The 23489-nt window shown below is 42.1% G+C and overlaps 1 protein-coding gene across 1 annotated transcript in view; it reads left to right on the forward strand.

Annotated features, from left to right (window-relative positions):
- LOC126470784 (heat shock 70 kDa protein 14-like) overlaps positions 1 to 23489 on the forward strand; it is a 200319-nt gene that overhangs the window by 121176 nt on the left and 55654 nt on the right. The window contains exon 5 of the mRNA XM_050098793.1: positions 22665 to 22826. Within this exon, the coding sequence (XP_049954750.1) occupies positions 22665 to 22826 (162 nt within the window). The remainder of the gene's footprint in view (positions 1 to 22664; positions 22827 to 23489) is intronic.

Genomic DNA, 23489 nt, shown 5'->3' on the forward strand with positions numbered 1-23489 from the left:
ATGTCACTGCACTACTGGGATTCCAATACAATTCTAGCATTTTCTGGCATTAGCACCCCCCCCCCCCCCCCCCCAAATTGAGAGTTGAAATAATGGTAACGATGATTGTAATGGCTCAACAGCATCCAAGGGAAATATCTGTAGAGTTTTAAGTGGGCAGTACCAGTGCATATTGTAATGACCACATTGGTCGACTGCCGAGGTCCCTGTCAGTGATGGGTAGATCAAGGTCAGAAGGTCATTATTAGTCACCCAGGTCAGGGTGAGCAGCTGTGAGGTGAGTGGATACCTGGCAGATTCCTTTTGGGATGTTACGAAAACAGTATTGACAACGTTAACATTTGTTATTCAGAGAACAGCAGTAGTCAGGACTTTGCTCCAGGCCAATAGTGCTTGTAGGTCGAGCAGTACGCGCCCAGTCGAGGGATGCTATTGTCAGCTCATGGCCAGTATTGTCGTGGTGATTGATGTCAGAAGCAGCAGGTCATTCTCCTGCTTGTCTGCTGCACTGCCTAGTTGTAGCAGAACATCTCGGCACAGGGTTCGCAGAGGCATACCAGACCACGTTGCGGCTCCCAAAACAGGAGATGCAACCCCCAGCATTGGAGTCTGCCAACAGAAGCAGAAGTGGGTAACAGGAAGCCCACTTACCCTTGCAATGGTGGAAGTCTGGCTGCAAGTCTCCACGCTCATACTGTAGGCCACCAGGAAACCCGCCGGAAGAGAGGCACTAATATTGTTACATCAGACACGGCACGAATAGTGGCACTGTGACTAGCAGTAGTAGAGTTCCCAGGATGGGATTTGTGATTCTGTAGAAGCTTGCAGACTGTTAGATGAGTAGACAGCAGATCAACATAGGTTGCTCTTCGTAGCTGGGTGTCAGTAGACTTAGCATGTCTGGGAACATCTGAGAATAGGGATCCGATACATGGGCGGTGAAGTGACTACGAGAGTCTGCTGGTCACTTCAGACAGCGGCACCCCAAGCCTAGAAAAGGCAACAAACCGTAGTAGCCTCACACCACTTTCGACTGGTGATAAATAAATTCGTTCTGCCGTTCTTGTTTTGTCATCTCCTGAAGGAACATAACCAGAGAGGTAATATTAACCAACTTCACTCTTTGGAGGCACTGGCTAACATCTTCTGCTTTGTCAGATCCCTGAATGAATGTTCTTACATTCTGAACAAGTTTTTTTTTTCTTCATAGTTTGTGATCAACAGAGTGCTGCCACGTCTCTCCATATGTTGTCGTTTTACAGAATTGGCGTCAGACTAGGGCATTGCTTAACACTCATGCTTTCTATGGCTTCTTGCAATACCAGGGAAGGTGTCTTAATTTTTACCTGGCTACACCAAGTACAATATTTTGTGGTGCCACACACCCCTCTCCTTTAAAAAGTATGCCCCAGATTTTGTTTAAAGTGCTTCTGTAACTCTTGATATATATTCACAAAATGACCTTTGTATATGGGACACTTTGTTTCTTCCTTATTCTAGTCTGGTCTAAATCACAAGTTCATTGACAATATTCTTAATGGTGAAACGTCTTAACTAAGGTCAGTCCTCTGGACAATCTTGTGCCCCCACGAAAATGTCTTCCCACTGAGTTATTTAAAAACTAGTACAATCATTTGATCCCTTTCTCGCATCTTAACACATTCTCTCAAACATTTTACAATTAGCAATCACACTTATTCCTTGTCATTTAAAAAGTAGTTTGTACTTCTATCTTACTTGGGTAATCCTTAATTGCTACCAGTTATCCAGTAGATTGGTGTTTGATGTACTTCTCAGTTCAAGGTTGGTGTTTGGGTTTCTATTTAAGGTAGATATAGAGAACAGAAAATGCTGTCAGAATCAATACAACACTAGAAACTGATGTAGTTAAAACACTGTGGTGTTGCTTATTGCGATGCTCCCATACATACTGTGCCATGTGTTCAGTGGCTGTCTGTCCCCCTTGTGATGCTGTCAACTCATCTAATGAATTGAGGAGATCCTGGGTGTTTCATTCAGAAAGGTTAGGTTCTTAGTAGTCAACATGTCTGGCTGTATCTCCAGCCAATACAATAAATGCTGGGTCAGATTTCTCATCGTTATTCCAGTGATAGTAGCTGGAAGCCGAAACATTGTCCCTGCTACGTACCATTGACTAGCATTCCGTCGTCCTGTAACTCTAACCTTGTGATTCCCTTCGGCCTTTCTTGCTCTTAGCAGTTCACTGTTGCCACCTGTGGGGGAAAATACATAGTGAACCTAATTTTGGAAAATATGGGTGCAATGTTAGTCCTCCCTTCTGACATCTGGCTACTTCTGGCTCCTCTGAAAGTAGTTGTGTTTCACATGCCAGCACACTAGCCTGAACCCACCTCTTCAGACATACTGTGACGTTCCCTCTTCGGCACGATCGTATGCCAACATCAGTACGTAGGTTTCCTTCCGGTCTAAGACTAGTGACACTTCCTCTGCTTTACCAATACAAATTGTCCTATGGCTCTCCATTTCAATGAGCGCAGATGAACCGTGTATCCCCACTCAACAGTGGGAACTACACTGATATTTGAACTGTTACCCCATCCTTGTTAATCTCACCAATGCTCGTCGTGCTAAGTCCGTTACCTAATATAACTGTTCTCTCTGTCTCTCGTACAAAAGTCATAACCGCTGGTATTCTCCCTGTATTTTTGTTAATACTCCTTTTTCTGCTTCCCAATGCAATTACACAAATGTTTCCTGCAGTCTTTGTATTTTGTTCCTTATCTCTTGTGCATCACGTCTCAACTTCAGTGGCAAGAGGTTAAAACTCTTGTTTTGAATTGTCAGTTTTGTAATGTGTCCACTACACCTCCCGTGAAGGGATGTGGAATCACGAGGGTTATTGCACCCGTTTGAATGTTTGTGAAGGAAGCCCCAAAACACAATGCGCCCCCACCCACCCCCCAGGAGTGTCGTCATTCTTTGGCGAGTTCATGCTTGGCTACCACGAAGCCCCAGCCTTTGCAGCATCTTTTCCCTTTCGTGCTGCACGTCTATCCTCTTGCTATTCTTTTTCCCCTCCCTTGCGGAGCATGTACGGGATAATTTTGGGAATGTATCCTGCATTTTCAGTAGCCTGATATCATAACAGTCATTCCACTGTGTTTTTTCCCCATTCTCCTATCTTTCCTCCACTTCAGTGTTTGAGAATCCTCTTTTTCTTCTTCCTCTCTGCGCTCTCCTGAAGGCTGGCCCATGCATCTGATGCATAACAGATGACTGGCTAATGTGTAATTCCCATCCCCGGGTCGACAGGTAGGGTTCACACCTATCCCTTGGTACAGGCCGGGCACAGGGAGGGTTGATAGCCTGAGCTGTCACCATCCCAAATTGCCAATTGGTCCCTCTGTCAGGCATTTGGGAGGTGTGAACAATCACCTAAGGTGGACGTGCCCCCCCTCTGAGGAGGGCCACCACAATTGGAAGGAGCGTGCCATCAGAGACGCTGGCAATCGTGGGGTATTTCCTTCAGTTAGCCAACGTCATCATCTCAGTACACAAAACATAAACTGAAAGAATCTAACGATTCAATGACCCTCCCAGCTGCACTGCAGTTCCTTGTGGTTTCATGTACTGAAGACGTCAGTCTTTTGCAACGATTAATTCAGTCATTATTGGGAAAGGTATTGATGCAACCACTGGCTCTGTAAAATCCTGCTCTCGTTTACATAGAGGCACTGTACTTTTGGAGACTACTTGTGATTGTTAAGCACAACTGTGACGAGGCCCGTGGAACACTGAATTCTTCGTTGGTGTTATTTACAGTAGGCTGATCGATGGTCTGTCTGAGGCAGAAATCCAAACTTATCTCTTTGATTAAGGCTTCATTGAAGTCCATTGGGTGACACTCGACTGTCCTGTCGACACCTGGCCAAATGTTTAACCTGTGGTATGGATGCTCACAATAACAAGTGTCTGCCTCCTCCTCCTCCTCCTCCTCCTCCTCCTCCTCGCTGTATCATTCCATGGCTACCACGCAGCCTCCTTCCTTGATTGTTCCACGTATCTTGATGAGTGGGCTGTCCAGGAGATCTGGGTGATGGAAAAAGTACCTTACCCAGTCAGTCGTAAGTTATTGGCTAGTCAGAAACCCTGCATTTTACCATCCGGCAGTTAACGATACCATTCCTGCTGCATCTCGTTCCACAAAAGATGTTGTAAAATCGCCCTCTCATGGTAGCATCCAAATCTCTTTCTGCTCCAACTGTGCAACCGGCCACCAAATTTTCACCTCACTCGGCGAAATCACCTGTTCCACAACCAGCAGGCTGGAAAGAACAGAAGGAATACTCCTACAAAGACTTTTCACGTCCCTCCAGCCAACAAACACCTGAATCATCATCTGCCAACCACAAAGACTCCAAGAAGTAAAACAGAGGCAAACGGTCTTCTCCTTCGCCTGCATGGAGATCCTCATCAATGGTTTCACCATGTGGTACCCTCACCTGGCTGACCTCCGTGTCACCAGTGCGCAACACCAAATGTTTTTCTGCCCTGGACTCCACAGAGTGACTGTGGGAGAATGTCGATGCCTCTGTAGATCTCGTGGAGCAAGATCCTCCAGCCTCTGCGCCATTCCCTGTAGCAGAGTATCTTCGAAGGCTGGCACTTGGCAGCTGCCTAGGTGACACCCCTTCACTTTTTCTCCCCTCCCCTTTCCCCGTTAAGACCTCTCATCCAGTGGAACATTCACGGCCTTAGATCCAACAAGTAGGAATTATGGATGCTCTTGGAATAGCATTGTCTTCTTATTCTGTGCTTCCAGGAAACAAAATTGTGTCCTCACAATCACTTTGACCTTCTGCATTTCTATCTGGTCCACTTTGACCTCCCCCATGAGGATGGCATTCCATCTCGTAGGAGAGTCATGCTGCTCATCTGGGATGACCTTCATAGTCACATCGTCTCCCTGAACACCTAGCTGCAAGCTGTTGCAGTCCGCATTTTCCTTCCTTGCTTCACCTTTTCCCTTCGTACTGTTTACATTCCTCCATCTTTCGGTGTCACCAGGGCAGACTACCTCCAGCTGATTGGGCAACTCCCTCACCCCTTTTTGCTGCTCGATGACTTTAATGCACATCATCGCCTTTGGGGCTCTTTGCAAACCTGTCCTTGACATGCCATCTTGGCTGACCTCAATTAACTCAACCTCATCTGCCTTAATGCTGGAACACCCATGTTCCTGTCAGACTCGACACCCACTGATTCCCATTTGGACCTCTTATTCCGCACTGCCCAGTTTGCCCGTAGCCTCGTGTGGTCTATTCTCTGTGATAAATACTTGAGTGACCATTTACTACTGTGCACTATCCATTTGCTGACTCCTACACACTCCCCCCCACCCGCCCCCCCCCCCTCCCCCCCCCCCCCCCCCAATGTGCAAACCAAAATGGCTGCTTTCTAAAGCCGACTGGCGGCTTTACTCCTCCGTAGCGACCTTTGGCAAACAACTTTTCCACAATTGTGATGACCAGGTAGAATCCCTTGCCAAAGTTATCCTAACCACCACAAAATATTCCATTCCTCGCACCTCGTCTTCACCACACGATGTCCCTGTCCCATGGTTGACTGAGGTATACTGTGATCCAATTCGCACACGGAGACATGGGCTCCTCGTTTTTGACCATCATCCTATGATGCAGAACTGTAATTGTTATAAACACTTGCATGTGCAGTGTTGTCGTGTTCTTTGGGATGGCAAAAAAGACAGCTGAATACTAGATCTTTTAACAGTTCCACTCCCTCTTCCATCGTGTGGGCCAAACTCAGGCGGCTCTCTGGGACCAAGGTCCATTCCCCAGTTTCCGTCCTGACCATAGCAGATGATGATGTAGTGGATCCTATCGCTATCTTCCAACACCACTATTTTGCGGAGGTGTTGAGCTCCACCCACTGTCACCCTGCCTCCATCCATCGGAAACGAGGGGATGAGGCTCAGGTGATACCCTTCTCTTCCCAGAATTGAGTGTTACAACACTGCTTTTACTATGAGGGAGCTAAATCATGTTCACATTTCATCCCACTCCTCCACCCCAGGGCTGGACGATGTTCACCTTTCTATTTTGGGCAACCACTTTCTCCTTCATATGTACAATCGTATCTGGACAGTGGGCATGTTTCCCAGATGCTTACGTGAAGCCACTGTCATACACGTACCTAAGCCCAGTTAGGACAGACGCCTTCCTTCTCTCTATTGCCCTATTTCTCTCACCAGCTTTGTTTGCAATGTGATGGATTGTATGAGTCATGACAGGCTGGTATGGTGGCTTGAGTCTCGCAATTTACTAACCACTGTACAATGTGGATTTTGAGCACGCCGTTCTGCAATGGGTGCTCAGTGGGGCCAACTGGACACTTCATAGCCAGTTGGCCCAGTTCGAACACTGTGCGAATGTTGAGGCGTGGGTGGATCATATTACAAAAATGGTCCACCATGCCACTGCAGCATCCATTCCACAGTCCACAGGCCACCGGAAGAGGCAACCTGTCCCTTGGTGGAGTGCCGAATGATGCTCTGCAATCAGGACCAGGCGTGCGGCTCTGCGCCAGTTCCAGTGTCGGCCGACTGCTGAGAATCTTGCAACCTTTCAGGTGGCGAGGGCAAAATGTCGCCGCATTATTAGAGAGAGCAAGACGAGGTGGTGGCAACAGTGCCTGAACGCCATTAATCGTTCCACCAAAAGTTCGATTGTGTGGGAGACCATCAGGAGAATTTCTGGGAGAGGAGGGAGGTGACCCATGGCTGCTGTAATGAATAATGGCACTCTCCACACGGATCCACGAGACATTGCCCACGCTATGGCAGCGTATTTTGCCACGGTTACTGCAACAGCCAGTCAGGATCCGGGTTTCCAGTGCCATAGAGCGTTTGCTGAGAGGTATACTCTGGACTTCCAGTCCACTTCTAATGAAATTTACAATTGCCCATTTTCCATGTGGGAGTTGGATTCTGCATTATCGTGACACATCACCTGGTCACGACAAGATTCATTACAGTATGCTACGGCACCTCACAAGGCGCAACAAAGAAATTCTCCTCGCACTTTTTAATGCCATTTGGGCGTCATGTCACTTTCCTGACTCGTGGCATGAGGCAGTTTTAATTCCCTTTTTAAAACCTGGAAAGACCGCACGAGCCCAAGTAGCTACCATAGTGTTGCCCTCACTAGTTGCACAAGAAAGACCTGGGAGTGGATGGTCAACCGGCGCCTTGTCTGGATGTTAGAATCCCGGCAAGTCCTTAGTCGCTTTCAGTGTGGGTTCAGGAGGGTTTGTTCCACCTTCGATAACCTTGCCCTCCTGGAGGCGGCTATACAGCAAGTTTTCCACCACCATCACCACCTTCTAGGTGCATTTTTTGACATCGAGAATGCCTACGATACCACTTGGAGCGTCTCATCCTGGAGCAGCTTCATGAATGGGATTTTCGTGGTTGTCTTCCTCTTTTTATTCAGTCTTTCCTCTCGCCACGATATTTTAGATACCAAATTGGTGACTCCTGTTTGACTGCTTTGAGCAGGAGAACGGTGTCCCTCAGGGTAGTGTTTTAAGTGTGACTGTATTTGCCATCACTACTAATAGCATTACCTCCATAGTGAAAAGTCCTGTCCAGTGTTCCTTGTTTGTGGATGATTTCTCTTTGTTTTGCTCTTCTTCAAGCCTTGCAACAACAACGCATCAGTTGCAACTTACTCTTAGACATTTGGATGACTGGGCACAGAAGAGTGGTTTTAAGTTTTCCACTGAGAAGTCCACATGTGTTCTTTTTCACCGTTCTCGTTCATTTGTAACCTTTTACTGAGTTGAGGATGAGGGACACTGTCCTTGCTTTTAAAGACACAGTGAGATTTGTGGGGCCCATTTTTTGCTCGAAGTTTACACGGTTACCTCATCTTAAAGACCTAAAACGACTGTCACTTAGGCTTTAAGTATTTTAAAATATCTTAGCCACAGTACATGGGTAGCCGACAGGACTTGTCTGCTCCAGTTTTACAGGGCGTTTGTGCTATCTCAGCTCGATTATGGGTGCATGGTGTATGGGTCTTAGAGGCCTTCTTACTTAAAGATGTTGAACGTTGTGCACCATGAAGGGCTTCGGTTGGCCACTGGGGCATTCAGAAGTAGCCCCATACCAAGCCTCTGTGCAGAGGCTGGTGAACCACCACTTCATATGCGGTGGCGGCTACTTATGGTGCGCCAGGCGTGTAAAACTTTGTCCACACCATACACACCTGCATACCATACCATTGCTCAGCTTCCTCTGGCACGGCTATTTCATAACCGGCAACGAGCGATGCGGCCCTAGGGGATTCACGCACGGGATTGCCTCTCTGCGATGGATATGGCTTGTCTTCATGTTTTCCGTCACGGTTGGAGCAGATTTCCACCTTGACTCCTCCGGAGACCCAGACTTATTTTAGATTTGACTAATTTTAAGAAAGATAGTACACCAGATTTTACATTCCAATCTCTGTTTTTTGACATTTTAGGTGTGCGTCACGGTTTTACCGTCATTTACACTGATGGCTCCAAACAGGAGACTTTCATTGGCTGTTCTGTAATGTTACCTGATATGTTACCCGGATTCGCCTCCCTGATGAATATACTGTTTTCGCAGCGGAGCTCCATGCGATCCTGAAGGCAATAGAGTGGATGGATCATGTTCGGGGCAATCGATTTCTCCTCTGCTCTGATTCTCTTAGTGCCTTACAATCACTGCAGAATCTGTACCCAACTGAGGAGATGGTTCAGCTGATATATGACCAACTGTACTTGCTCCAACGGCAGGGTAAGGAGGTGTCCTTCTGCTGGGTGCCTGGTCATGTAGGAATATGGGCCAATCGGGCTGCCAAGGAGGCCTGCAGAGAGCAGTCAGTCATTTCTGCACTCCACAAGAACTGCGTGGAGTTGTGAGAGGAAGAATTGCTGGCGGTGACTGCCAATAAACTGCTGTTGGTGAAGTCAACAACTCGGCTGTGGTGTTCATCCTGCCGGTTGCTGAGGTGGGAAGAAGTGACCCTCATGCGTCTTCGGATTGGGCACTGTCCTCTCACACGTAGCTTTCTATTACGGGGGTGGGGGGGGGGGGCGAGGGGAGGGGAGGGGAGGGGAGGATCCCCCGTTTTGTGATGCTTGTGGTGCGCACATCTCTGTCTGGCACGTTTTAACAGACTGCATTTCATACTGTGATGCAAGGGCAGAAGCACAAGTTGATGGGGATCTGCCCTGTGTTTTAGCTAATGATGAGATGTATGTGTCTAGGATTTTAAAGTTTTGTGAGGTGTCTGGACTCTGGTCTAAACTTCTAGGCTGGAGGTTTTTGTGTCTTGCAAAGTGGCTGGCTCCTCCCTTTTTTCCTTGTGGTCAGCTAGCCACTCCCATCTGCTATATTGTTTTAGGTCCCTCTACCACTTTCTTCCTGTGTTGTCCAAGTTTCACTGCTGACAGCATGCTTCGTCCCACACTTCGGTGTGGGTAGGCACATATTTTTCCAAGCTTGTTACCTGTATTTTACGTTCTGTTTTATCTTACTATTCTGAGTATTTTCTTGGCACCCATCTTAATCTGTTACTGGGAGAGGGCGCTGAAGACCTTGCTGTCGTGCACCCAAACAACCCACTACATACTGTACATACATGCTCTCCTCAGCAGGTATGCATGCCGTTTGTCTGCCGTGCCTGGCTACTCATCCTATGCCTCCTCCTTTGACCGTCAGTATGGTGCATGTCCCTCTTCTCTGTTATCTCCTGGAGTTTGCTTTCGGTTATTGCACCAGCAGATTAACTTAAAACTACCTGCCACTTTTCCTTTGGGTGTGAACCCTTCACCACCTTGGCTTCGTGCAGCGGCTCACGTTCACCTTGTACTTCATTTGATTCATAAGGAGACTACTCCAGACTCGCTCTATCCCCATAAGATTTTTCGATCTTCGTACGGAACATCGCTGTAGTACCTTTTTGAATGCTGATGGCTCTCCGACTGACCATAGTATTGGGTGTGCTTTCGTTATTTCCACAGAGCATTTTTGGTGTCAGCTTTTGGAAGACTGCTCAGTATTTACAGCAGAGCGGTACCCTGTATCAGGCCACATCATACATCCAGTGACACAGGCTGTTCGATTGTGTCATTTGCTGTGACTCTATACCCTCAGAGCCTGTGTGTGATGCACATCATCCATCCCTTAGTGCAGTGGGTCCAGGAAAGCTTTCACTTCCTCACTTTTGATGGGGCCACAGTGATGTTTATGTGGGTTCCTGGTCACATTGGTCTGATGCGAAACGAGGCTGCTGATGCTGCTGCCAAGGTTGCAGTCCTTCTACCTCAGCCAGCTAGTTCTTCCATTCCTTCCGATGATCTGCTTATCGCCATCTGTCAGCAAGTGGTGTCACTTTGGCATCACCACTAGTCTTCCCTTCACACTAATAAGCTGCAGGGAATTAAACCTCTCCCAGTATCTTGGACAACCTTCTTTTGGCCCCCTTGCCATGAGGAGATCATTTTAGCTAAGTTGAGTGTTGGGCACTGTCTTTTTAGCCATCATTTGTTAAGTGGTGTTTCCCACCACTTTCTTAATGCTCATTTTCATCAACGTTTAACTGTTCGGCATTTCCTTATGGGATGCCCTTTTTTAACCACTTAAGTTGTACTGTATGTTTGCTGTCCAATTTATCGGCCATTTTAGTGAACAGTGAGAGAGCTGTTGACCGTGTTTGGCTTTTTATCCGTTGTAGCAGTATGGCGAAAGATATTTAATCTTTAGTTCAGGACCTCCATTGTCTTTATGGCTGTTTCTCCAAGAGAGGCTGTCCGTTGATTGTAGTTGCTTTTAACTCCTTTCTCGTCTTTGTGTTCTACTGTTCTGATATGGATGCATATGACCTTAGTTGTTTTAATGTCTTAAAACAAAACAAAACAAAACAATCATTGTTACTCCTCATTGTGATCTAATTGCGTAAGGCACATAATGCACACTTTGCTCATCCTTCTTCCCTTGCTTTCTTAGATTTAGTGCTCTCTACTGGCAGTGATGTCAGCACTTGCAGTAGAGCATCACAGTACCCTTAAATGGCTTAACATGTCCATCATGAACAATGGGAGTCTTTGTTCGTAATTATAACTTTACATTAATGAGTGACTTCATTTTTATGACCTGCTATGGTCTGTGGCGTCATCAGAAATTTCATTGTTTTGTTCGTAGGTGAGCAGGGATTCATCACTAAGACCCATTGACCAATTCTGAACTGTGGTAATTGGTCTATATGTGATCCTATTTGCTATTGACTCTCTAGTGCATCTGTGTTTGCTTTCTTTACCTTCTTCCAAACATTGTGTAATGTCATTGCAAACTTCATAACTGATTCCCAGTTTTTCCAATTTTAGGCTTAATCACCACAAAAACAGAAGTCAGATTTGTACCACATATTACCTCACATGGTGATAGACCAACACTACACTGGACATCAGAATTGTAAGCTGACATGACATACAGAAGGTAAATGTACCAATCATTGTGATGGAAGTTCACAACAACTACTCAACATCTTACCAACTGTACAGTGAATGTATTCTGTTTTCCTGATAGACTGAGGGAGCCAAGGGCTAGTCCTGAGCTTGTGAGTGCTTAGTAAATGACATAGGTGCTTAATCATACTGGATATAAAATTAGTGCCCTGATTTGTAATTATTGTATCAGGAACACTAAACTTCAGCAACCAGCTTTTCACCATTGTCTTTGCCACTGTACTTGCTTTAAAATGCATACTGTAACAGTTATGAGCTTTCTTCATCTTTGATTCTATGAAACATGCTTTCCATATTTTGGGATGAGGTAGAATGGACCACAACAAGAAAAAATTGTCAGGTAAATGTGGACTCAAAAATGCATATCTTTAATAGCTTTGCTACTGTGAAAGACATCTTTTCTACTGAACAAGGGTTCATAGCTCTTAAGGTATGCATTTTAGAGTCTATGTTTACTACACAATTTTTTCTTGGTTTGGTCCATACTACCCCCTACCAAAATATGGAAAGCAAAGAGCTCACGGTAGAAGAGATTTGGTTCACAGTATCGAATATGAGGTGTTCATAGCTCTTACGACATGCTTTTTGGAGTCCATCTTTACCAGATTTTTTCGCTTCGAATGATCGTTCCTGTAACATCCTTGAATATAGACCATTCTTAATGAAATACCATGTATAAGGTCATATGATAGTCATTAATCATTTCAAGCGCAGTTGGCACCACACTGGGGCTGTATTTCATATTCCTACACAACAGGCCATAGTGCTTTGTGGACTGCAGCTGTGCCCTAAATACTTGAAATCAAATCTTCCTTCTTGGGCTCTCAGAATTCTGTTTTTCTGGCCTGATTGGTATATGCCTTCATAGTTAAATTCACTTGATTTCAGAGCACAATACGTTAACATACTTGGAGCCTCTTGTGGTCCCAGCAATCACTTCAACACACCATGGTCTGTCACAACTTTAAACTTTTTCGTGTACGAATAACAATGGAAATACGTAATAGCATAAATAACAGCCAACATTTCCATCTCTGTGGTTGAATAGTTCAGTTCTACTTATTCATCTGTATCAATGTACTGTATATTCTGTCAGGTGTTCCTTGCCATCTACATCCTAACTGGGAATATATTCAATCACCTGACTGTTCATGTCTATTTATTTTATTTATTTATTTATTTACAATACAGGTTCTGTAGGACCAAATTGGGGAGCAAATCTCCAAGGTCATGGAACGTGTCAGTACATGAAATTAAAACATAAAAGTTATAACAGATAAAAGTAAATGTTTATGAACCCGAAAGTCAGTCAGTCCATAAGTTTAAATAAATGCAATCAACCATACAAAAAGTATCAACTTAACTTTTCAAGGAACTCCTTGACAGAATAGGAGTAAGTTATGAGGAAACTCTTCGGTTTCGATTTGAAAGAGTTTTGAATTTTTGTGGTAGCTTATTGAAAATGGATGCAGCAGTATACTGCACACCCTTCTGCACAACAGTTATGGAAGTCTGATCCAAATGCAGGTTTGATTTCTGGCAAGTATTAACTGAGTGAAAGCTATTTATTCTTGGGAATAAGCTAATATTGTTAACAAGAAATGACTTTAAGGAATATATGTATTGAGAGGCCAATGTCAAAATACCCAGACTCGTGAACGGGTTCGACAAGAGGTTCATGAACCTACACCACTTATTGCCTGCACTGCCTCTTTCTGAGCCAAAAATATCGTTTTAGAGTGGGATGAGTTACCCCAAAACATAATACCATATGATATAAGCAAATGAAAATAAGCAAAGTAGGCTAATTTTCATGTCGAATGATCACTCACTTCAGATATCATTCGAATAGTAAAAGTGGCAGCACAAAGTCTTTGAACAAGATCCTGAACTTGGCTTTTCCACAACAGTTTACTATCTATCTGAACACCTAGAAATTTGAACTTTACAGTTTCACTAATCATATGCCCATTCTTTGCAATTAAAACATCAGGTTTTGTTGAATTGTGTGCTAGAAACTAAACACTTAGTCTTACTGTGATTTAGCGTTAGTTTATTTTCTACAAGCCACAAACTTAGGTCATGAACTGCACTATTTGAATCCGAGCCAATGTTGCACACAACATCCTTTACCACCAAGATATTCATCATACAGAAATATTCTGTAAGGATATCTGGTGGTCATCCTCAAACTTCATGAAGGCAATTGTTTAAAAATTTAGGCATCCTAACAACCTCTCTTATGAAGTTTGTTGTGAGGCATCAGGCACAATTTAAAAATAGTAGTATTGTTTGTAAGTCTAACACTTGGAACAAAAATTGCCTCCACTATTCACAACTTAACTTACTCAGCTGTAAAAATATTTGAAAACATCACCTACAAATTAAGGGTGCAGGCACATAATAAAAGTTTTAAAAACAACTGAAATAATTTCTGTTTGACAACTCCTCCTACTCAATGGATTAATTTATATAAAGTTAGTATCTGTATGTTGTTGGGTTCTACTTACCTAATTTTGTTCTAGACTAACACAGCAATATATTCAGTAATCTTACTTCTACCAGACTTGATCATGTCCGTGTAATTTTTTTTTTTTAAATAAAAAGTCTTGATCATTTAAAATGAAGCAGATTTTAGCCACCAAATATTAAAATGAAGATGTAACTTGATACATTGTTAATGAAATGAGCATATAGTCTCTAGTATCTATCTTGGAATAACTAAAAACCTGTAACTTTGACTACTTCCAGAATTCACTGAACATACACTCACTCGAACAGAAACAACTACTGAAATTCACCAAAACAGGTAAAACAGGTAAGCAAGTTCCCAAAATGTCTCCTTAATACCTTGGTATGACAAACTGTAAGATGTAAACAAACTCTAGTCAACACATATCTGTCAGATTTAAAGCTCTCGTGCTTTCTTTAGTACTGCTCATGCTCATGCTTATGCTCGCTTTACCAATAATACCACAACAATGATAAGGAAACAGATCAGCCACTCACATTAGTATGGGGTTTATATTGTTTTCTAGATCTTTCCACCATGTTGGGATTCAGGTGACGCCATCAACTCCATTAAAAAATTTAGGACACTTGTGGATCTCCACTGCTTTCTTGATAAATGAATCCCAGTAACACAAGGTGTGTGCCAGGATTTCAGTGTTGTCAAATAATAATTTGTGTGTGTTGGTAACACCATGCTTTGCAATGAATGGTTTCTCACAACGTCTTAGTTATACATTTTGGAGTGTTTCTTGCACTGTTCATTAATAATGTGATTACACTGTTGTAATAATTCACTCCAAACTCACATGATATATTGTAAACCACATGCCTCAAAGACCTAGGACATCTTACTAGGTACAATCCATATTTTTAGAAACTGGATTAAAGATGGGTTATTTTTAAGTATAGTTTTCACTTCACCTCTCAGTTCGGTGAGATGGCTTTACATTCCAGACTTAGGACTTTGTCAATCTCAGTTTATAAGATACACATCAAATTAATTTGGTAAAGATTTCAATATTATATTTTTGACTAATTTACAGCAAAAATAACATTAATAAACTTCCAATCTGATAAAGATGTCACACTTTGCAACTAGAGCGTGGGGAAATAGTCGCAGGATCATACGTATTGTTTTCAATAGCTTGTCTTCAAATTGAGAAGCACATTGTGATCAAATTTAGTAATGGCCTGTCAGATAATGATGCACAAAAATCAACATTCAAATTAATTTTATTTACATGTCAAGTTCCATAGGACCAAACTGAGGAGAAAATCTCCCAGGTCATGGAACATGTCAGTACATGAAATTACAACATAAAAGTAATAATAGATAAAAATAAAATGTATATGAACCCAAAAAAAGTCAATCCATAAATTTAAGTAAATGCAATCTACAATACAACAAGAACTTACCCCAAAATATACCACCATATGATACAAGCGAATGAAAATAAGCAAAGTAGACTAATTTTTGTGTCGAATGATCGCTCACTTCAGATATTGTTCCAATAGTAAAAATGGCAGCATTAAGTCTTTGAACAAGATCCTAAATGTGGGCTTCCCACGACAGTTTACTATCTATCTGAGCACCTAGAAATTTTAACTGTTCAGTTTCACTAAATATGCCCACTCTGTGAAATTAAAATGTCAGGTTTTGTTGAATTGTGTGTTAGAAACTGTAAAAACTGAGTCTTACTGTGATTTGGAGTTAATTTATTTTCTACAAGCCATGAACTTGGGTCTATGTTGGACACAACATCCTTTACTACCAAGCTAGCGTCATCAGCAAACAGAAATATTTTAGAGTTACCCATAATACTAGACGGCATATCATTTATATAAATAAGGAACAGGAGTGGCACCAACACTGATCCCTGGGTCTGCCCCCACTTGACTGTACCCCACTGAGACCCCCACATCACAGCCATTGTCAACATTGTGAATAATAACCTCTTGCTGTCTGTTGCTAAAATAAGAGGTGAACCAATTGTGAGCTACTCCCCGTATTCCGTAATGGTCCAACTTCTGGAGCAGTATTTTGTGATCTACACAATCGAATGCCTTAGTTAATTTAAAATACATGCCTACTACAGTAGTACAAGTTTATATGCCAGCTAGCTCTGCAGATGACGAAGAAATTTAAGAAATGTATGACGAAATAAAAGAAATTATTCAGATAGTGAAGGGAGACGAAAATTTAATAGTCATGGGTGACTGGAATTCGGTAGTAGGAAAAGGGAGAGAAGGAAACGTAGTAGGTAAACATGGATTGGTGCTAAGAAATGAAAGAGGAAGCCGCCTGGTAGAATTTTGCACAGAGCACAACTTAATCATAGCTAACACTTGGTTCAAGAATCATAAATGGAGGTTGTATACATGGAAGAAGCCTGGAGAAACTGACAGATTTCAGATAGATTATATAATGGTAAGACAGAGATTTAGGAACCAGGTTTTAAATTGTAAGACATTTCCAGGGGCAGATGTGGGCTCTGACCACAATCTATTGGTTATGAACTGTAGATTAAAACTGAAGAAACTGCAAAAAGGTGAGAATTTAAGGAGATGGGACCTGGATAAACTGACTAAACCAGAGGTTGCACAGAGTTTCAGGGAGAGCGTAAGAGAACAAATGGTAGGAATGGGGGAAAGAAATACAGTAGAAGAAGAATGGGTAGCTTTGAGGGATGAAGTAGTGAAGGCAGCAAAGGATCAAGTAGGTAAAAAGACGAGGGCTAGTAGAAATCCTTGGGTAACAGAAGAAATATTGAATTTAATTGATGAAAGGAGAAAATATAAAAATGCAGTAAATGAAGCAGGCAAAAAGGAATACAAACGTCTCAAAAATGAGATCGACAGGAAGTGCAAAATGGCTAAGCAGTGGTGGCTAGAGGACAAATGTAAGGATATAGAGGCTTATCTCACTAGGGGTAAGATAGATACTGCCTACAGGAAAATTAAAGAGACCTTCGGAGAAAAGAGAACCACTTGTATGAATATCAGCAGCTCAGATCGAAACACAGTTATAAGCAAAGAAGGGAAAGCAGAAAGTTGGAAGGGGTATATGGAGGGTCTATACAAGGGCGATGTGCTTGAGGACAATATTATGGAAATGGAAGAGGATGAAAATGAAGATGAAATGGGAGATACGATACTGCGTGAATAGTTTCACACAGCACTGAAAGACCTGAGTCGAAACAAGGCCCCGGGAGTAGACAACATTCCATTAGAACTACTGACGGCCTTGGGAGAGCCAGTCCTGACAAAACTCTACCATCTGGTGAGCAAGATGCATGAGACAGGCGAAATACCCTCAGACTTCAAGAAGAATATAATAATTCCAATCCCAAAGAAAGCAGGTGTTGACAGATGTGAAAATTACCGAACTATCAGTTTAATAAGTCACGGTTGCAAAATACTAACACGAATTCTTTACAGACGAATGAAAAAACTAGTAGAAACCAACCTAGGGGAAGATCAGTTTGGATTCCGTAGAAATATTGGAACACGTGAGGCAATACTGACCCTACGACTTATCTTAAAAGAAAGATTAAGGAAAGGCAAACGTACGTTTCTATCATTTGTAGACTTAGAGAAAGCTTTTGACAATGTTGACTGGAATACTCTCTTTCAAATTCTAAAGGTGGCGGGGGTAAAATATAGGGAGCGAAAGGTTATTTACAATTTGTACAGAAACCAGATGGCAGTTAAGAGTCCTGGGGCATGAAAGGGAAGCAGTGGTTGGGAAAGGAGTGAGACAGGGTTGTAGCCTCTCCCCGATGTTATTCAATCTGTATATTGAGGAAGCAATGAAGGAAACAAAAGAAAAATTTGGAGTAGGTATTAAAATCCATGGAGAAGTAATAAAAACTTTGAGGTTCGCCGATGACATTGTAATTCTGTCACAGACAGCAAAGGACTTGGAAGAGCAGTTGAACGGAATGGATAGTGTCTTGAAAGGAGGATATAAGATGAATATCAACAAAAGCAAAATGAGGATAATGGAATGTAGTCGAATTAAGTCGGGTGATGCTGAGGGTATTAGATTAGGAAATGACACTTAAAGTAGTAAAGGAGTTTTGCTATTTGGGGAGCAAAATAACTGATGATGGTCGAAGTAGAGAGGATATGAAATGTAGACTGGCAATGGCAAGGAAAGCATTTCTGAAGAAGAGAACTTTGTTAACATCGAGTATAGATTTAAGTGTCAGGAAGTCGTTTCTGAAAGGATTTGTGTGGAGTGTAGCCATGTAAGGAAGTGAAACATGGACGATAAATAGTTTGGACAAGAAGAGAACAGAAGCTTTCGAAATGTGGTGCTACAGAAGAATGCTTATGGTTAGATGGGTAGATCACATAACTAATGAGGAGGTGTTGAATAGGATTGGGGAGAAGAGAAGTTTGTGGCACAACTTAACTAGAAGAAGGGATCGGTTGATAGGACATGTTCTTAGGCATCAAGGGATCACCAATTTAGTATTGGAGGGCAGCGTGGAGGGTAAAAATCGTAGAGGGAGACCAAGAGATGAATACACTAAGCAGATTGACAAGGATGTAGGTTGCAGTAGGTACTGGGAGATGAAGAAGCTTGCACAGGATAGAGTAGCACGGAGAGCTGCATCAAACCAGTCTCAGGACTGAAGACCACAACAACAAGAAGCAACTTCCCCACCCCACAAAGAACTCCTTGAAAAACAGCCAGCTAATCTGTATCCTGGTAAAGGAAGCCCCTGAATTGTCAAATTATTTTGTGGTACTCCAATATACCAATAATTCCAGAATCACATCTGTAAGCAGTTCACTAACTTTATCTCTAATACCTTTTATATTTTGATGAAATATGCTAATTCCTTCTCTTCTTGGAAACATGACTTCCTCTGAATATAAGCCTTTAGTTAGAGGGACTTCCTTTTAGCAGGTATACATATCAGCTGTCTTCACTCTAAAATAGGTGCAGCTTCAACATCAACTACTACAGGAATTTTTCCATGAGTGATCCTACCAACACCCACTACACTGTCGTCTATAAGCTTTGCTAGCTTCCCCTTCCCATACCTTCTGAGGTGGAGGCCATGCCTAGTGAAACATGACAGAATAAATTGTCCCTCATAGTTTGGGAATATCAGTACCTGGTTTGTTGTCAATGCTCCCTTCAATTTTTCAAATGCTGTCTAAAAGTTGACTATGGAAATTCCACACCTTTTTTCAACAAATGATTCAATAGCTTAGCAATTTCGGCAAACTCTTCAATGAATTCCCATTATTAATTACAGAACCATAAAAATGATTGAAACTGCTATGTAGTTTGTGGTGGTAAGAAAACACATTCTGCAGAAGTTAGGTGTGCGTCAATATTCACATCTTCCTCTCATTACAGTGTGTTAACTGTGCTGGATTTAGCCTCTTAAAGAATTCCTCTGACCATTGCATGTGCTCTTCCATATCCTTAGAAAATGCAGTTATGTTGTTGAGATAAAAAACAGTCTTGATTTTAATCCTCTGAGCACTCCATCGGATACTAATAGCCTCCGAGATAGCTGGCACATCCTTCAGACCAAATGGCAGCCTAAAATATTGATAGTGACTCCAAGGGACAGTAAATGTGGTCTTTGGCCGCCCTTCCAGAACCACTTCCAACAGTGATAACCACTCCTCATACACATTGTGAAGTATTTACATTGACTTAAGTTCTCTCTAATCTCCATTATATTTAGTACAGGATGTCTGTCCATCACCGCTCATGCAGCAAAATCTATGCTTTTTTGTTCCATTCTATGATTTTTTCAGGACTATTACAATGGTAGCTGCCCATGGACTGTAACTTGATTCAGTATTGCCCTCAGCCAGCAGTTGATCAATAAATTCTTCCAGTATAGGTTATAGGTGCCTAGGTATCCTGTACGGCTTCTTATACACTAGAGCATTGTTAACCGTTGGTATGGTATGGCGAGTTACCAGTATTGCAGGTAATGATTGACTGGGATTGAACAGGTTGACAAATCATATTAACAAGTCTTTCATTGTTGACTTATCTCTTCCCTCCAAATTGTTTTACCTTCTCGCATAATGCAATTGTGTTGATGGTCTGGTTGTGGCAAAGGTCCTCACACGACCTACCCAGATTATACTCGTCCATGATCTCCAAGTTTGCAATCTATAAGCTTAACTTATCAGAGCTAAAATCATCCACACTTTCCAAAACCATACAATCCCCATCTATTTCCTTCACATGTACCAGGCTTCAGTGCACAATATAGTGCAACATGTCCATCTTGTTATTGCATTCCAGTACCTCTGCAACACGCATCATCTGAAGGTCAGTACCCACCCACATTTGTAACACTGAAGTTTTCTGCATTGCTTTTTAACATGGTCCATATGTCCACAGCTGTAGCATTTCACCTTTGTGTGGAAAAAGAAACACACAACCCTTATCTTGTCCTCAGGCCACAATATTGATCTCTTCCACTTGCTTAGCAGCCATAATGGTGGCAGCAAAATCCTTCAGGTTTTCCATTGTCGCTCTCCTTGACATGTCTGCTGGAAGTCCTCTTAAAAACACATCTGATTCCTGTTCTCCTCTTCTTGTGGAGTAATTCTGTCTGCTTCTACTTTCTGTGTAAGCTCGTACAAGTTAGCATTGATTTTCCTAATTCTGCCTATGAATGCCTCTACCAACTCACTTCACTTTTGAGACAACCCATTAAGCTGTTCTCTAAAAAAGCCTTGCAATATTCTGCTTGCGATAACGTGGTTAGTGGGCCTTCTTAAGCTGCTTAAATGTCTGTGCTTTATCCAGCACTTGATGGTACTGATGTATGCTGCTTGCATCACAACCAACTGTAATTTAGACACATCCAAGGATGTCTTGTCTGACCAACTGCCCAACCTAGCGGCAGCTTCCAGGTCATCACTGAACATTGAGACATCCTCGGTTGCCCTATCCGAAAAAGGAGTTGCTAGATTAGCTGTGACAGGATCCAGAGAAGGGATAGGTGAACTAACCAAAGCTTTTGCTTCCACTACATCCACTTGTTTATGCTCATTCTCGCTATTAAAAGTCTCCCTCTCTTTGCAAAGCTTCATTTATCTCCTTTAGCTCGGCAAACTGCCTTGCCAAGAGTTCATCCATTTCCTGGATTGTCATTGTTTCTGTTTTTGGCATTTGTGCAAACTCTTAACACACCACTCTAATGAAAGCATCAACCACAATACACACAGGCACGGTTACAAGAACAAACTACACTATTCCTTATGAAGGATAATAGCCCAGTGTTGTTCAGAACACTGATGCACTTTGTGGCCATTGCTTCGCCTTGTGCTGCACACAGCTGGCACCACTCACATGCATAGGAAGTCATTCCCAGCCAAATTACAATACTGGCACCTCACTGGTTGTAAGTAACATTCCTTATAATTACCCCTATACAACAGAATCCCAATCCCTGAAAAGGCAGCAGGTCATAGTTATCGGGCAGTGCCATTGGCTGGTGATGACTTCATTCATTTCTGGTTGTTTGGTTTAGTTGGCTCCGGAAGTAACAGTTTAGAATCGCAGACAGTCTAGTACCGGCTGTACAGCTGTTCTACATTCTGAGGCTCTGTCTCTTTTGCATTTTATGCTAAGGAAAATTCAGTAACAGGGTGTAATTTTTCAGAACTGTAAAATGCAGATATTTGGTTATGTTATCTATGTAAACCAAAGTGTGTTTGCAGAGACTGTGGTAGATGTTATAGATCTTGATAATGATCTTAAACCTACATAGATGTGTGAAAAAATACTAATATAATTTAGGTGCAAATCCCCATGTCCTGTATGGGCATCCATTGTTCAGTGTGTTTATGGTGGTGAGGTATGTGGATGCTTCAGACTTTTATTGAGAGAGAGAGAGAGAGAGAGAGAGAGAGAGAGAGAGAGCTGCAAAAAGGGACATAATTGAAATGTAATCATCAAATGATTCTCTTAAATTTTTTCAAATTGAGTTGATATAACAAACCAAAATCTGAACTCACTTTCAAGATGAGTGAGGTTCAAATCTCCACCTGGCCATTTTAATTTAAGTTTTCTGTGATTTCCTCTTCTCACTTCAAAGAAATGCAATAATAATTTGATTCCAGTGCCATTTCCTTCACATCTCCTCATGAGCTAATGTTCTGTTCCTAATGTTCTGGGTTGACAAAATGTTAATCTTTTATATTTCTTCCTTTTTATCTGATAAAATAAAGAAACCACATACAGAAATATGTGCATGTGTTATTCAGTTGTTTCTGCTTGGACTGTGTTATAATGAAATATGTTGTTTTAATGGTGACAGCATCTTTCAAGAACCTAGAGGACAGATGTCATGTGAGAAAATTTATGTATTCTTCTTGTTATTTTGTGTAATCCTTAATTTGGATGGTAGGATGTGGAATCAAACCTGTATACTCCCATATATAAATTAGTCAGTTCTTGTAAATAATTACTGGGTTTAATTTTTTGTGTTTTTTTTTATCCAGAAATTGAGTAATCGTTGTTTAGTATAACATTGTTTGTAATTATATAATTTGTATTTATAAATAATGTATGAGTAATGATTACATACCTCCTGCAGGATGTGCCTCGTTTATCGCCTGGGGGGAGCTACAATGGATGTTACAGTTGTATTGTGCTGTGCAGGAATGTACACAGTGAAAGGCCATGTGTATAAAGCAAACTTCGGAGGGGACAAGTTCACAGAAATACTTGCCAACTTCCTCGCCGAAGTATTTCACCAGTGAGTTCAATTGGTCTCTGTTATTACAAGATGTCTCTCTTCTTGACACTGTGTTATTGTAATATTGTTGATAATTACCCTATGTATGATTTGTGATCAAAAAGTAATGGAAATTTTTATTTTCCTAAAGAATCTTTGTTTATTCATAATCATCAGCCTTTTCCGCTTCAAAGTAATCCCCCTCAGATATGATACACTTATGCCAGCACTTTTTCCAATCTTGGAAGTGCTTCTGAAATTCACTTTTCGTTATGATGTTCAGCTCCTTCAGTGATTCTGTTTTTATCTCATCAGGGGTGGCAAAACAACGTTCTCTCATTGTTTTCATCGACCTCAGGTATAGGAAGAAGTTGCATTTGGCCATGTTTGGTGAGTATGGTGGCTGAGGCGACATAACGTTTTTGGCTTTTGCCAAAAAATCGTGATCAAGCATTGAGATGTGAACGGGAGCATTATCGTGGTGCAATTTCCACGAGTAGTTTGCCACAGTTCTGGCAGTTTTTTTTTAGGACTGCTTCATGCAAACAGCACTTAACTTACAGGTAGTGTTCCTTATTGACTGTACAACCATAAGACAAGAACTCTTGATGCACTATCTAATTGTCATTGAAGAAAACAGTGAGAAGAACCTTGGCATGTGATCGAATTTGTTGAATTTTTTTC

The sequence above is a fragment of the Schistocerca serialis genome, chromosome 3, assembly GCF_023864345.2.
Source record: "Schistocerca serialis cubense isolate TAMUIC-IGC-003099 chromosome 3, iqSchSeri2.2, whole genome shotgun sequence".
In the NCBI taxonomy this organism is placed as follows: domain Eukaryota; kingdom Metazoa; phylum Arthropoda; class Insecta; order Orthoptera; family Acrididae; genus Schistocerca; species Schistocerca serialis.